We start from the raw sequence: 14,286 nt of genomic DNA, 5'->3' as shown, positions 1-14,286 counted from the left end.
GGATGTGTTTTGATTATTGCTTTATAGAATGTAGCTAATTTGTTTGGAAATAAATACAGTATTAATATCCCTGCAACACTGCTACTGGCAAAACAGAGGCCTATTTTGAAAAGTTTTTGTTTTAGAGTAAAGACACTCCAAAGTGTTTCATTAAAATATTGTTAATTAGTAAGAGAAATTGGATTTTTTTCTGAAATCTTGCTTCAAAATTAAAAAACAACAAGTTTTTTGTGTGTGTGTGAAAGAAAAAAGCCCAAAATGAAATTCAGTAAACTTTGAATCTGATTTCAATTGCTACATATGTATTTATTCCTCAATTGATGTTGGTCTCAACCCAACACACTGTATTTCATCCCTCCTCTTTCTGTATAGCTTATAGCTCATGCTTAGTCTTATCAAGTTGCCTGCTAATTAATTAGAAGTTTTAATCAGTCATGCGGATGCTACCAGCTAATGCTACAATCTTACGGTAACTAGCAAGGATATCCCTTCCCTCCCTCAGATTTTAACATTAATCAACTACGTCATTATAGATTAACTTTGGCTCACTCCAAAAGACACTAACAACCATAATATTTACACATAAAAAAACATTAAGAATCATAAAGTGCCCAAATTAAATACATATACTTTTGTTCGTTAATAAACTATAAATTTCTCTACAGTGTGCACATTGTGTTCCCTTTAAATTCATCCTATTTTTGTGTCCTTTTTTTTTTAATCTGCGAACGTCAGTCCAGACAGATCCTTTGTTTGGATGATGCAAAGTACATTTCATGCTTCCTTCCTCTCTCTTTCCTTTTCCTCCCTCTCTTCCTCTCTCCGTACTGAGTCGTAGCATGGCTAATCACCAGGTGCCTTGGCGGTTTGTGGATTAGGGCTGTAATTTAGAATAAAAGGGATGCGTCTCTGCACGGCCTGAATACTTGCTGTCAGATGTTGTGAGTGGTTGTTTGTGTTCCTCCCTCACAATAGCACATGCTGCAAGGTAATTGAAGAAGAGGAAGGAGAAGACACTTGCTGGTAGAAATTGGCACAGTAGAAACTGTTATTAGACAACTGTTAGCCAAAGCTTTAAAAAAAGAGAGGAGGAATCTTAAAAATCTACTTCTAGAGTATAAGCTAAAGAGCATTCCAAACTACAATTAAACTGGGATATACAGCAAGTTCTCAGCCCTATACTGTCAGCCAGGCTACTGTCCTCAATGCCTGTGGAAACATATGTCTTTTTTGTATTAGTATCACGTGTCAGCGCTACAACACAGGTACAATAACTAACCCCTGCACTTGATGTGACCTGCACGACCAGGTGGATGTGAAAACACAGAACAGAACTGAACCAAATGAGGACATGACAGCCTTAACTTTTCAGACCCCATTTACACTTGGCAGTTTAATAACAGCTGTATCTAGATTGTATCCTGATATGGTTTAACCACATTGCATTTGGACGTGACAGTCACATGCATGTATGGTTAGCCACTTTGATTTCTAATCCAGATCTAATACAATATATTGAGCGCATAAAATCCAGTTTAGTTTGGCTGTCACGCCAGATATCTGTATATGCCATTTTTCCACTTTGGGATGCATCTTTAGTGGCAGCATAATGCACTAGGGTATAATGTAATTAACGGGTTCAGGCAATCAGATTTCAAATTGCTTTAAGCTGGAAATCTCTATTTGGGTGTAATCAATTTAGATTAAAAAAAACAACCAGGTAAAATGGGGTCGGAGATCACAAGTCTGCATGTTTTCATCCTCACCAAACACAACTCTAGCTGATTTATCTAAAAAGTGCCTTCCATAGTAGATGACACAATACTGAATAAAATCAGCTTATTGAATGATTGATTGGAATGAAAATGACTCTTGGGTCATACTTGCACATGGTCTTTGGGAACTCAGAACCTGCTAGTTCTTCTTTTAAACCATATAAATCCACTCAGGAACCAATTTATACCTGGTGCGACAAGTATATCCAGGCCAACTGGCAGGATAGAAACCCAGCAGTACTCTGGATCCCCAAGATCAGGTAGAGATCTAGAAGATGAAAGGGGTTTTCATTCATGCCTGTTCCACACACACACACACACACACACAGAGTACCAAACAAACTGAACACAGAAGGGCCAAATGTGTGACACAAAAACCAAAAACAGCTCAAGTCAGAGTGTTCGAAACCAAGATGTCTTCATTCTTTTTTGAAGTCCTCTGTAGTCCTGCTGCGCACAGATCCCTTCATCTAAAACCTGCTGTCCCCATGCTCCTGCAGAATGGGACGCTGGTGTCTCAAACCGTCCGAGGGCAGTCTCACTTTCTCTCTGGACTCGTGGATTGACAGATAACACTCAGGAGCTGTCCAGCCCCTTAATGAGGACACACCAAGACAACAAAGAGTCCTGGGAATGACAATTGAATGTAGGCTGCGAAGAAGGCGCGTAGCTGAAGCAAAGCTGAGCCCGCCGTGTATTGTGGTCCCAATAGGATGTAATCAATGTTGGCAACCGAGCCCTCCTTTGAAGTATCCTCATTAAGTAAGTTTTTGCTTTTTCATCAAAGAGATCTGAAGAAAGCGAAATTTTTCTGTGAGTCTGAGGGGCGGTCGGTTGCAACAACAAAAGAAATGTGCTTCCCATGAGTCTTGGGAAACAGTCTAATACAATATCAAAATAATTACAGTACATTTCCATTGAGTGGCAAAATGACCTACTAGTTAGTAAAATCATTTCCCAGTCAGGGGAGTGGTGTGGTTGGACCTGTCGAAGTGCCCTTGGGTAAGACACCTATCTGCTGAGGAGCAGCACCACCTGGCTGACCCGGGTGCAGGGCCACAGGCTATATATAAAAATGTGTCTTAGGTTTTTGTTGAGACAGTTGTAGAGTCTTAGCCGCAACAACAAAACTTTATATTTTTGCGTGAGTCTTAGGATCGCTCACAACAGGGCCCGATGGTGCTTTCCAAGGACATCTGGGAGGAATGGCGGATGAGTGGTGCCATCGTTGGGTCCACCATGGAGGAGGTAGGGAAGAGCTTGTACCAGCCAATCACCATTGTGCTGAGGTCCAGCTCCTCCAATAGGATTCGAGCTACACCCATGAAGCATTTGCGGTCCATCCGTCCATAGTTGCCCCAGACGATCACCTTAAAAAAGGGTGGCGAGATATAAATGTATGTATTCATAATATATTTGCATTTACATGTCAAAGCAGAGTTAATACAAAAATAAGAGCAGCTTTTTAAGCGTGCAAAGTAATCGTTCATACGAGTTTCAAATATATTCTACTTAAAACACTCAAAAGACCTGCTTTGATTTTTCAAGAAACCCAAATATGATACCTGGACCATAACAATGTAAGATACCAAAGCACTAGTGCCTTAACCAGTCGGTGGTTTTTACGGTCACTGTTTGACATCACTACATTGCAGAGACGTCAAAAGGAGGAGATCATAGACGATGCTTGGGCATACAGAGCACAGGACAAGTAGTAGATGTTGAGATATTTGACAGTATACTGTACGGTTTCTCTACTGCCATCAGCAGTTCAAGGTCATTATATTTACAGGGACCTTGAATATCTGTGAATATCCAATGGAAATCCAACCAATACTAATACTGGGGTTCACCAAAGTTAATAGGATTCATCTCAAGATTAACAGGGAGCAGTTTGCAGGTACATTTAATACATTACTTTTTAGATAAATTGTATAATGCACATTATCTAAAAAGTAATGTATTGAATGTAATTGTATAATGCACATTTTTATATGAACCATTTTGGGTATTTTTCCATAAATTAAAGTGTGTGGTGCTGTCTGTATCTGTAAAGACCCTGCCCTTCGCCCGTATTTCTTTATTTTTCAGTGTTCTGGGTGTCAACCTTTAGGTAGTGGGTGTGTAGACCCCAGCCAATAACAGTGCACAGGGTGTGAGGGCGGGACTTAGTGATAGCAGTTTTTATTTTTTATTCAATTTAGCAAACAATAGAGGCCTACTGTATGACTTCCAGGAGCTCTTTTAAATCTATATTAATATCCTGACTATAATGCCATAAATATCACATCATTTTTATAGAAGTTATTGATCAGAAAAGCTCTGTCTACAGGTAGATGCAATAATGTTCCTGTCTGTGTTTTCAGCCCACTAAAGAGAATTCAGTCAATTTCAATGGATTTGATGCCTCAACATGGCATCAGAGGTCTTTGAATTGTGCCTAAAACATTCTGTGGATGACCAGGATGATTAATTTACAAAGTAATTAGGTTAAGAGGGTGAGGTTAATTATCAGTAATCCAGATGGTTTGGAAATCTGTACTGAAGCAATACTGGATCTTGACAGTTTCCCTCTCTCTGTTACGGCAACACAGAGCAGGCGGAGGTTTCAATTAAAGTTAATGAAGAGGGATTGTGTGAGAGAAAGTGAGAGAGGGTGAGAGAGGCAGATGATGGCGGTATGTGCTTAGAGACCTGTGTGTGTTTGTACGTTACGTGTCCTCTGTCTCCTGACATCCTGATAACATCAGGGCTCATCTCAGACAGCCCCACATCTTGTCAAGCGGCGGACAAAGTAATCAATATCAGTCTGCGTGTGTGGTGGTCTTGTGTGTCTGTGCATGCCAGCATACCAATTTGTTTGGTATGTGTGAGTGTGTATCTGCAACTGATTTCCACAGAGACACAGAGATGCTTCAGTCTGTTCCCACAATCTTTAAAGAAAGAGAATCTATCTTTTCTTTCTGAGCTGAACCAATAAAGCGGAGAGAGAGAGACACTGGGAGAAGGAGACATGCATGGTGGAACAAGAGAAACTGGTTGAGTGTTTAGTATGGAAGATAAAAGATACAGTGTCCTAGATCCTCTTTTAGTCCACTTTCTAGGAAGTGGAACTTCGGCACAGACACAAACACATTCACAGTGCTGGTACTGATGGACAGACAAAAAGGGATTTAATAAAAAAAAAAACAGCATGTTGCATTGAAGTGAGGATAAGTGGGTACAGACAACGGATGGATGAACTTAAATTGAAGGAAAGAGAACTGTAAGTGCTTGCTAACACCAGAAAGTAGGACAGCAAAATTCATTTGGATATTCTTCTTAAAACACCTTTGCTTATTGCTTGTTTTTGCTTTTTTCATTGTACTTATTTATGTTTGCATTTTGTTTTAATATTATTATTATTATTATTATCTGGGCCAGTTCACATGTACAGTGTACAATGTACAATATGTTCTAGATAATGGTCTTCTTCCAAACTTGTGGCAACAGGATCAGTGTGCAGTATCTAGTGGTATCTAGCTGTGTACTGTAATTGCTGATTTCAACCCCCTCACTTCGCCCTCCCAGTCCAAGCATGAAGGAGAAACCTTCCTATGAATTTACATAGGAGCCTACCTGTGAATATTATATTGCATTTCTGCCAATAGTTCCAATGTTACACACTGGACCTTAAATTCAACTACATCAAGCACCTTCAGGGTGAACTGGAACCGACCCTTTCGGCCAACAACAATCAGCGTTGGACCTCAATTATGTTTTTGTGGATGAATGGGAGCAAATCCCTGAGTCTTCCTAGAAGAGTGGAGGTTGTTGTAGCAACAGATTCATGCACATGGTTTTAGAGATGTTCAACTATCAGTGTAATGTTTAAAAGTCCACTTTGTTTTGGTCACCACATACTTATTATGCAGGGTAGGTGATGCTGGAAGACTACATCAGGGTGGTTCAGGTGTCAAAGTTCACAAAAGCACTGTACAGATTTACCTCTTTTGATTGATTAAAAGGACTGCTTTCAAGAAATTTTGTTTTTATACATTCTGGTGTGACTGAGCCCTAAAGTATAGAATCAGATAGAGAGATTACTTCCGATGCTCAGCATGTCTCTACCTGAGCCACTCAGCTCTGACACCAGAAACTCCCTCTGGTTAGAAGAGACAGAATAATAAAGAATGATGGGAGAGAGGGAGATAAGAGTGACACATTTGGACAAATAAATCCTAGATTTGCTACTTTTCCCACTTCTGAAAAAGACAGAAAAAAGCTGTCATACATAAAGGGTAATGGAAGAAAAAGAAAACCTTTTTATTTTTTTATTGTTGGTTGCTTCTGTACTTCGTGTACCTAATTATGCAACAATGGTTATATTCTATGTAAATAAAGCCTATCTGAACTTTGAAAGAAAGATAACAATGGATTTTTAAATAGAGAAACAAACTGATAGAGATCGTTAGCACTCACATACACTCAGCTCACAGAAATAAGCTGGAATATAGATTGCATTTACTCAAGAAAATGCAAAGCAAACACACAATAGCATATGGAAAACAAAACAACATAAAAGATTACACATTGTCAGAGAGCCCCAGATAAGAGAGAAAATTAGATGATCAGGGGATGGTAGCAGAGAGAAGAGGAGACGAAAGATGCACAGCCGATAATTAGAAAGGAGGCGTTTAGCAGCTAATTACTCAGTGAGAGCAGCCTCAGGACGTTCTGAAGGCGTTGTCATTGAACACACAGAGGTTCAAACCCGCAACCTTCAAAGCACACTGACCTGACCTCTGTTTAAGACACACATACACCGGTCCCAAAGGCCCATGAGACATTCATTATAGACGAAATAAAGGGAAAAAGGTCTTCAGCTTTGCTTTACATGAATCCCAATTTCAAACAATTATACAAAAGTCCCAGGGACTTCAAAGCAAATGATCAGTATATCAATATCAGTATAAATGAGTCCAGTGGGTGATTTATGTGTTGTGTTCTAAATCATTACTGCAGTGGCAGAGTGGAAACATTTTTACACAGTGAAAGCAGAGATGTTTGGGTAAATCAGTCATAGCCGACAGATTAAGAAACGCAGCACCAAACTGACAACAGAGACCAGGTGGAGGCTCATCGCTGGCCCTGTTCAGGCAGATTGCTCGGGTCTTTTAGCGGCCACTTGTCTGTCCTTTATTTGGAAGCCGCTCAGAATGTGATCGAAGCATACAGATTTAATAATAATGGAGATTTAGGAAAGTAAAATTGATTGTGTGGAGCAGAGGATTGTGGTTTTTACTTTCCATTTTTTTCCACAAAGTCTCCACAAAGTTATTGGAGCAGCTGATTACAGCAAAGCCCACTACAATGTCAACAATCATGTTCTTTGAATTAACACTTTGGTTTCTTCCCATGCGTCATTGAGTCGGTTGAGGAAGTATTTTGAATGAATTTTCTGCAGCGCTGTGCTTTGCTAAATGAGGAAGTGACAAATTGAAAAGCGCTGCTGATTTCAGCGATTTTCATTATCCAGTGTGAATGAGTTTGATGAAACTCGGTGGACAGCGACACAGACAGCAGATAATTAAGAGGGAGGCGTTTAGTGGCTAATTACACAGCGACAGGAGCAGTAGAGCAGCCTGAGGCAGATCTGCAGGCCTCTCCACTGAACACACCACCGTCTCCACCTGCTGATTACTGAGAAACACCTGACGCACACAAGGTTAAAACAGAGAGTGTGCATGTTGGTGTTACGTGTTATTTCACCATTACGAAGGCGAAATGAAACATTACTGTAACAGGATTACAGCAAAACGAAATAATAAGAAAACAAATGTGAATAGAGTGAGTGGTAACATGAAACATAACAGAAACGAAAATAAATACAGCAACATATCAGGATGGAACAGGAACAAATAGTACAGAAGGGAATGAAATAAGGAATGAAGGAAAAATGAAAAAAAATGAAAATGATGGAAGGAGAGGATTGAAGAGAAGGAAGGGAGAGAAAGACAGAAATGAAAGAGTTAGGTAGAAAAGCAGAAAAGGGAAGAAAGAACAAATGGCTATTGAACAAAGGTTGGTAGAAAGGGAAAGAAAAAAGACAGTGAAAAAGGTGACTAAAAGTAAGAGAGGGTAGCAAGCAGAAAAGCAGAGGAGGAGAAAACGTTACAAAAAAGGAGGAGATAATGCAGCAATGAGAAAAAATAATGTATAAAGGACAGGAAGGAGAATAAGAGTGGAAAAAGAAGGAAAAGAGTGACATTGAAACAATACAAAATGAAAAGTGGAAGGAAAGAAGTGACAGAGCTCAGAATCCGCTGTAATGATCAGTCTCTCCTCTGTGACATTTTTGATCCTGAAAGCAGCTGAATCAAACAGCCTCCCGGTCCCCCAGGTCAGATTCTCACTGGAAATGTCAACCTCTTCGTCCCAACTTCTTCTGCTGTCTCTCCTCTGCACCTCCTCAACTTTTTAGTCACTAACTTGCATTCATCAATCCACGCATTCACAGTGAGACACTTTTGTTATTTTATGGTGACAGTCTGACAGGATTCATCTGTTTTGGGGTTATTAAATTGTTTTTTCCACTACCTTGATGTTCTTGTGGTAATAGCATGGCTGCCAGTCAGTCCACCACTTTGGTCCAGACTGAAATATGGAAGTTTTATACAGACATTCATGGTCCCCAGAGGATGAATCCCACTGACTTTGGTATTCATGGCTCCTAGATTGTCAGTACATGATTACCGTGGCCAAAAGAAATCACAGTATTATCGTAATATCTATAGAAAATGTCAAACATTTAAATTAAAATAATAATGCTGTCAAAGTCATCTTTAATTTTTATTGTGTGTTTTGTCTCTTTTTTGCCAAATTAATTTGACACCTACTATGTTGGACGGTGAACCACGCAACACTATTAACATATTATTATATGAGTATTATTAACACAATATTGAGATGTCCGTTTTTAAATATCAAGGTTATTGTCAATTTCATACACCTGTAGTCCTAGATGATGAATCCTAATGACTTTGGTGATCATTTGACTTTTCCTCTAGCGCCACCATGAGGTTCACATTTGTAGTTTTTGAGTAGTAATAGTGAAGTAGTAACAACTACTGGATGGATTTCCCCACACATTCATGTTTCGCTCAGGGTAAGAAATTCAGTTTCTACCTAAATACAATCCCAACGGCCACAGCTTTACTTTGTGCTTAGTGCTAACTAGCTAATGTTAGCATGCTAACTCTATAAACTAAGATAGTGAACATACCTGCTGAACATTAGCATGCTAGCTTTGTCATTGAGCCCATATGAGCATACTGGTGTTAGCATTTAGCTCAAAGCACCAATGCCTCAGGTTTCATTGTATTTTGTCAATGGTTCGGGGGAATTAAGGAGAGTTCAGGTTTGATTAAAATGTCTGCTCATTTCCTGAATTACCATAAGCTACTTTGTTCACATTGTAAGTGATTTCTATTTTTTATAAGCTATTTTATCCTTGTCTTGGTCTTTTTCATGTGTAAATCCTGAAAATCAGATCTCACCTGCACCACTTTCCCCTGTGGACTTTCGGAGAAGACCAGGACCTGGTTGTAGAGAGGATCCAGAGACTTCCTCACTGACTTGGTCTTCTTCTTGGCCACACAGATCCCGTTCTCTAAGAGGTAAACTTTGATGTAGGCCGCTGAAACGACAGCAGACAGAAACGTTAAACCTGAACTCAGTGTAAACCCCTTCAGAGTTCAAACTGTAGACTAGAACAGACGGAACAATATGGGACAGTAGAACCTGAGAAGAATAGATGAGGGCAGAGTAGAGAAGAGTAGAAGAAGGCAGATTACAGCAGAGCACAGTAGAAGACAAGATAGGGGACTCGAGGAGGGACTGATACAACCTGCAAGGCGAGGGTCATGTGACAGACAGAGACAGTGAAAAGCATCAGTGGGGTACTTTCCGGTTGCTTGTTTGTCAGCAGGTTACTGACTTCTTAAAGTACAAACCTTGTAGCTTCTGCTGTAAGACTTCAGTGACCTAAATAAAGAGGTTATCTAACCTCCCTCCAGAATATGACATTAACCTTATTCATATCTATGGATCCCATTGTTATCGATTCTCTAATAGGTTCTGTACCATTGTTTATGAACAGGCCTTTTTTAGGTTTTGATCCTGATGCAAGTCACACACTCAAGCTACAATCTGAAAATGAGATAAGATAGAACTTAATCTTTTAAACAATCCTTTTGAGCCAAAGATGCTCATCATACACAGTTAAAATAAATATATAAAGAACAATATAAGATATAATTGGTGATTTAATATGTATCTGACGCATTGAAATAACAGGATAGCAATTTGGCAAACCCTATTTTTTACAATTTACTTGATCCAAATACTGAAGGTCTTGGTTCAAAACTATTAAACTGAAAAAAATATTGATATTATATGTGTAAATGTTTAACTGGGAGAATGCAACTCCTGAAACAGACTTGATGCAATCAAGATGCAAACAATGGGCGGTTTTACTTATCACATAATGTTGGTGTTAGGATTGGCTTAAGACATCTCTAATTTAAACTTTTTTTTAAATAAACACTCATAATACTTATGTATCCAGCTGACAGCCATGGATTATAAAGATAAAACAGTTTACTGCTGGCAGTAGACATGCTAGCAGATTAGCTCAGTAGCCTCGCCTTGTAGTCCCTGATGGTCCCTTAAGAGTTTCACAGAGCAGAGTTGAGGAGAATAGACAAAGGCAGAGCAGAGGAGGGGGAAGTCTGCTGCACTGTACAAAGCTCATGCAAAAACCATTTCAAACCATTAGTTTCAAATTTTCTGCACAAAAAGGACTAAAATCCTCAAAAAACATCAGATTATGCAAAACACACTTTATACATACACATGCAAACAATTGCTGTTAGCACCCTGAAGAAATTCCTGTGAGTGAGCAGAATTGTTTATAAAGTTTTCCTACAAATTGATCTCTGTCATCTCTCCGTCATAGGGCAGCTTTCAGTCTGAAAGTGTTTTTTTTTTTTTTTGTCATTTATCACCCTGCAAGTCATCAGCCTGCATCATACTGCTGTGCTTTAATGAAGAAATACAGCTTTCTAATAATGTAGCGAACACCGGTCTTATAATTTTATTTCCTGGAATGAAACTTTGTTGCTAGGTAACACAACCCAAAACAATAACAACATGAGACTAGACTTTGACTTTGACTGACTGACACAAACGCACGCGCACACACACACACACACACACACAGACCAAAGCTTTTTATATTAGATGACAAGATTAAAGATTAGACCCCGGCACACTGAAATATGGAGCAAGGTTCTGCTTTGTCTTTCTACTATATATGGATTTCCTTTCATCTCCATGTCTCGCTGTTTTCACCAGCATGTTTTTTCATTCATTCACGTTAAATCGCTCTCTACTCTCGTCCGTCCGACTCTTGTTTGTGCTTTGCTCTGTTTATTATCCTCTTCTCTTTTATCTCTCTCCTATAGTTTTTTTCCCAGATAATGTTTTTGTTTTTCCTTATTTGCTGATGCTGTTTTGTTCTTATGCAATTAGGATCAATGGCTGGTTTAACATTATGCAACCACACAGGGGATACAATCAGAGTTAATAGTTTGTTGTTACACAATCCAACTTGCTGCAAAATAAAAAAATAAAATATATAAAACAACAGCTCATGATGTCATGCTGACATTGTGCCAGTCCTCGTTCTATTTCCTGTCAAGTAATCTGATTAATTAATTAAACTAGCCGATTCTTGCCTTGATCACTTTCGTGTCCGCTTGATGTATTGCTCCGTTTAATATACAGTAAAACCAACTGGGCAGCCAACTCATGTTAACAGCTCTCCAAGTGCATTTTGATTTTGATATATTTCAGGTGCAACTATGCATGAAGCTGAAAATCCTTGGGGTGTACTGTAGAGTGCAAATGCAGAAAATGTGTCACTGAATAACTAGTGCTCCTGTGACCGGGGCTGCGGTAATGTATGCAAGGTTTTGAAGTAGCAGACAATACAAACATCATGTGGGGAAATTAAATCTATTATTTAACATAATAATCATATTTGAACACTAAAGGTGCCCTGTGGAACATGTTTACATTCAGTGTTTCTCACTAAAACAGACTGTGTGTATGCTTGACCTCTTCCATGTCTTTGACGGTGCATTTGTTGGCGTGTTGATGAGTGGAGTGATGTCAAATTTTTGTAAGGAATGTGCATCAGGTCACCCACCTGCATGTGCACGCCACCAATGTAACAAACAATAACAAACAAAATGAGAGCCTGCTCATAAATACATTGGTCCATTGCGCTACTAGTGGTTAAAAATGCCACAGTGTACTTTTAAATGAATATGCCCCATTGCTGTCACTGAGTAAACTGCCGACCCCTGACTAAGTTTATGTAAAACGAGCAATTTGCATAAATTTTAAGCAGATTATTTTCCTTTGAATATTGATCAATATCAATATTGAGATGATTTTCCCTGATTTTTTTTTTTTTTTTACTTTTCATAGAATTTTCTGTCTGTCATACATATTTATTACATGTTTAATGAGCATACATGCTTAATACACTTCTTTTTTTAAAATTCAGTGTTTTCTCCTCATTAGCTGTTTGGTTGTTTGAACTTTTCTAATGCAGGACAAAGCTGTTTATCAGAGAGTGAAGGCTCTGTGAATATAGCTTGTGTTCAGTTTAGATCCTAAATAATAATCTGAACTTTAAAAAGAACAATTTAATTTAGTCTCATCACAAAAACAAATGAAATTCTGACATATAGGCCTATTGTTTACATTTGTTAAGTTTTCTTACATGCCTTAAAATCAAGAAGGCCTCACGACGCCCAGTGAAGCTTTGGCGATCCCTAGTGGGGTCTCAACCCCTAGGTTGGGAACCACTGTGCTATGCCGTTTAAGCATTTCTCTAGTGGTGGGGTGCACTGGGTACATTACTCTTGACCTCATTGTTTGTAACACTCTGGCTGCGCCTAACTGTGACACAGACCCGTATATGTGCTGATGTGTTTGGCTTTCACATTTATTTTTGAACACTGATTCTTCCATCTAATGTCATTATAGCTGGACAACCATTTTCAGACTGATGTCAGAAACTCGGACCATCCAAATACTGGAGTTTTTCTCCCATGCAGATACTACAGAGCAGCATTTGAAGTCAGAGCAACATGCTGCATGTTTCACTAAGAAGCAAATGTAGATCTTACTTATTTAGCAGATCTCCTCCCTCTGCTCAGTATGTTAACTCCCTGAACAGTCAGTGAAAACACAATTTCCTCCTCTTCACTCATACATCTTTCATATCTTGAAGGACCATAATTGTGTTTTTGAAGAATATATCCCATTAGTTTTAGAATGTCCGCTGCAGGCTGTTTTGTTTGTGTGTAGCTGATGCTATTTGCTGTCTTGTGCATGTAACTGCAGATACGGCAGTTGTTTGATGAACAGCAGTCTTTTTAATGGAAAAAATCAGTTTTTATGTTTTGACTGTGAAAATCCTATTGAAAAGGACAGCTTTGTTTCTTTGCTCAGTAAACAGACCAGAGTGGACTGACCTGGAGGTCCCTTTGAGCCTGGTTTCATGGTGAGTCCTCTGGCCTGAACGACCTCCACCTCCAAACCCCCGTTCCTCTCCATCAGACCGATCTCTATGTCACCTGGGATGTATTAAAACACAATCGGGATGGAGAAGGTGAATATGAGTTATTCTTTTATAGTACATGTTGATAAGTTTACATCAAGTATCATAAATAACATAAATACGTAATCAAGACATGGATGTCATCAAAACACAAAATAAACAGCACAGGTGTCTTTCTAAATGTGATTAAAGGTTCAAGGTTTTTTATGGAGCAACCGAGATGTAGCTCCATCTTTAGATACTCTGAATTAAACCCTTTACCATCCATGTAAAGAGTGATAGCATTTGGACTCGATAATCCATTAAACACAAGTGCAGTCCTGCAAATTGTTTTTGGTAGACTGTAGAGACTTTTGAGATTGACAAGAGGGCAAAGGCAAATGCAATAACTGCTGACAAGGAGTCACAGATGTCAGAGTATTGCCTGGAGAGCTAAGAATTCTTCGTTATGCATCTTTAAAGAGGTTCAATGTCTGTCTCTCTGGTTCAGCTCTGGTTCAGGCGATTTCTGGCCATGAATGTTGAAATCTCTCTGTTCCTTCATTGAAGGATCGTACATGTTGGCCAAACATCTCTACCTTTATTATAAGGACCTCAGAGTAATGCTTGCCGTTGAGCTGATGAGTGGTCCGCCCGGCCGACCAGCTGTGACGTGCAAAGATGAACTCGGAAGTCGGTCACGTGGCGCAGGCGGTGTGGCCCGACTGATCGCTAGCGCCAAATGAACAGAGGCGCGCACCACTCTTTTTTATTCACGCTTGAAGCACGCCAAAGCTTGAGAACAGGAGACGCCTTTTACGAAGCAACGGTTGCCAATCTAGCAGATCTTGTGAT

The 14,286-nt window shown here is 39.3% G+C and overlaps 1 protein-coding gene across 1 annotated transcript in view; it reads right to left on the bottom strand.

The window, feature by feature from the left end:
* Positions 1-239: 239 nt before the first annotated feature.
* Positions 240-14,286, bottom strand: part of rims4 (regulating synaptic membrane exocytosis 4) — a 51,016-nt gene continuing 36,969 nt past the window's right edge. The window contains exons 4-6 of the mRNA XM_035661123.1: positions 13,367-13,468; positions 9,314-9,453; positions 240-3,145 (exon numbers count right to left, since the gene is read on the bottom strand). Coding sequence (XP_035517016.1) covers positions 2,927-3,145; positions 9,314-9,453; positions 13,367-13,468 — 461 coding nt within the window. The 3' untranslated portion in view covers positions 240-2,926. The remainder of the gene's footprint in view (positions 3,146-9,313; positions 9,454-13,366; positions 13,469-14,286) is intronic.

The sequence above is a fragment of the Morone saxatilis genome, unplaced genomic scaffold (assembly GCF_004916995.1).
Source record: "Morone saxatilis isolate NCDOM2014 unplaced genomic scaffold, NCSU_SB_2.0 Contig18, whole genome shotgun sequence".
NCBI classification, from domain to species: domain Eukaryota; kingdom Metazoa; phylum Chordata; class Actinopteri; family Moronidae; genus Morone; species Morone saxatilis.
This window is presented reverse-complemented; position numbering and strand designations above follow the sequence as displayed.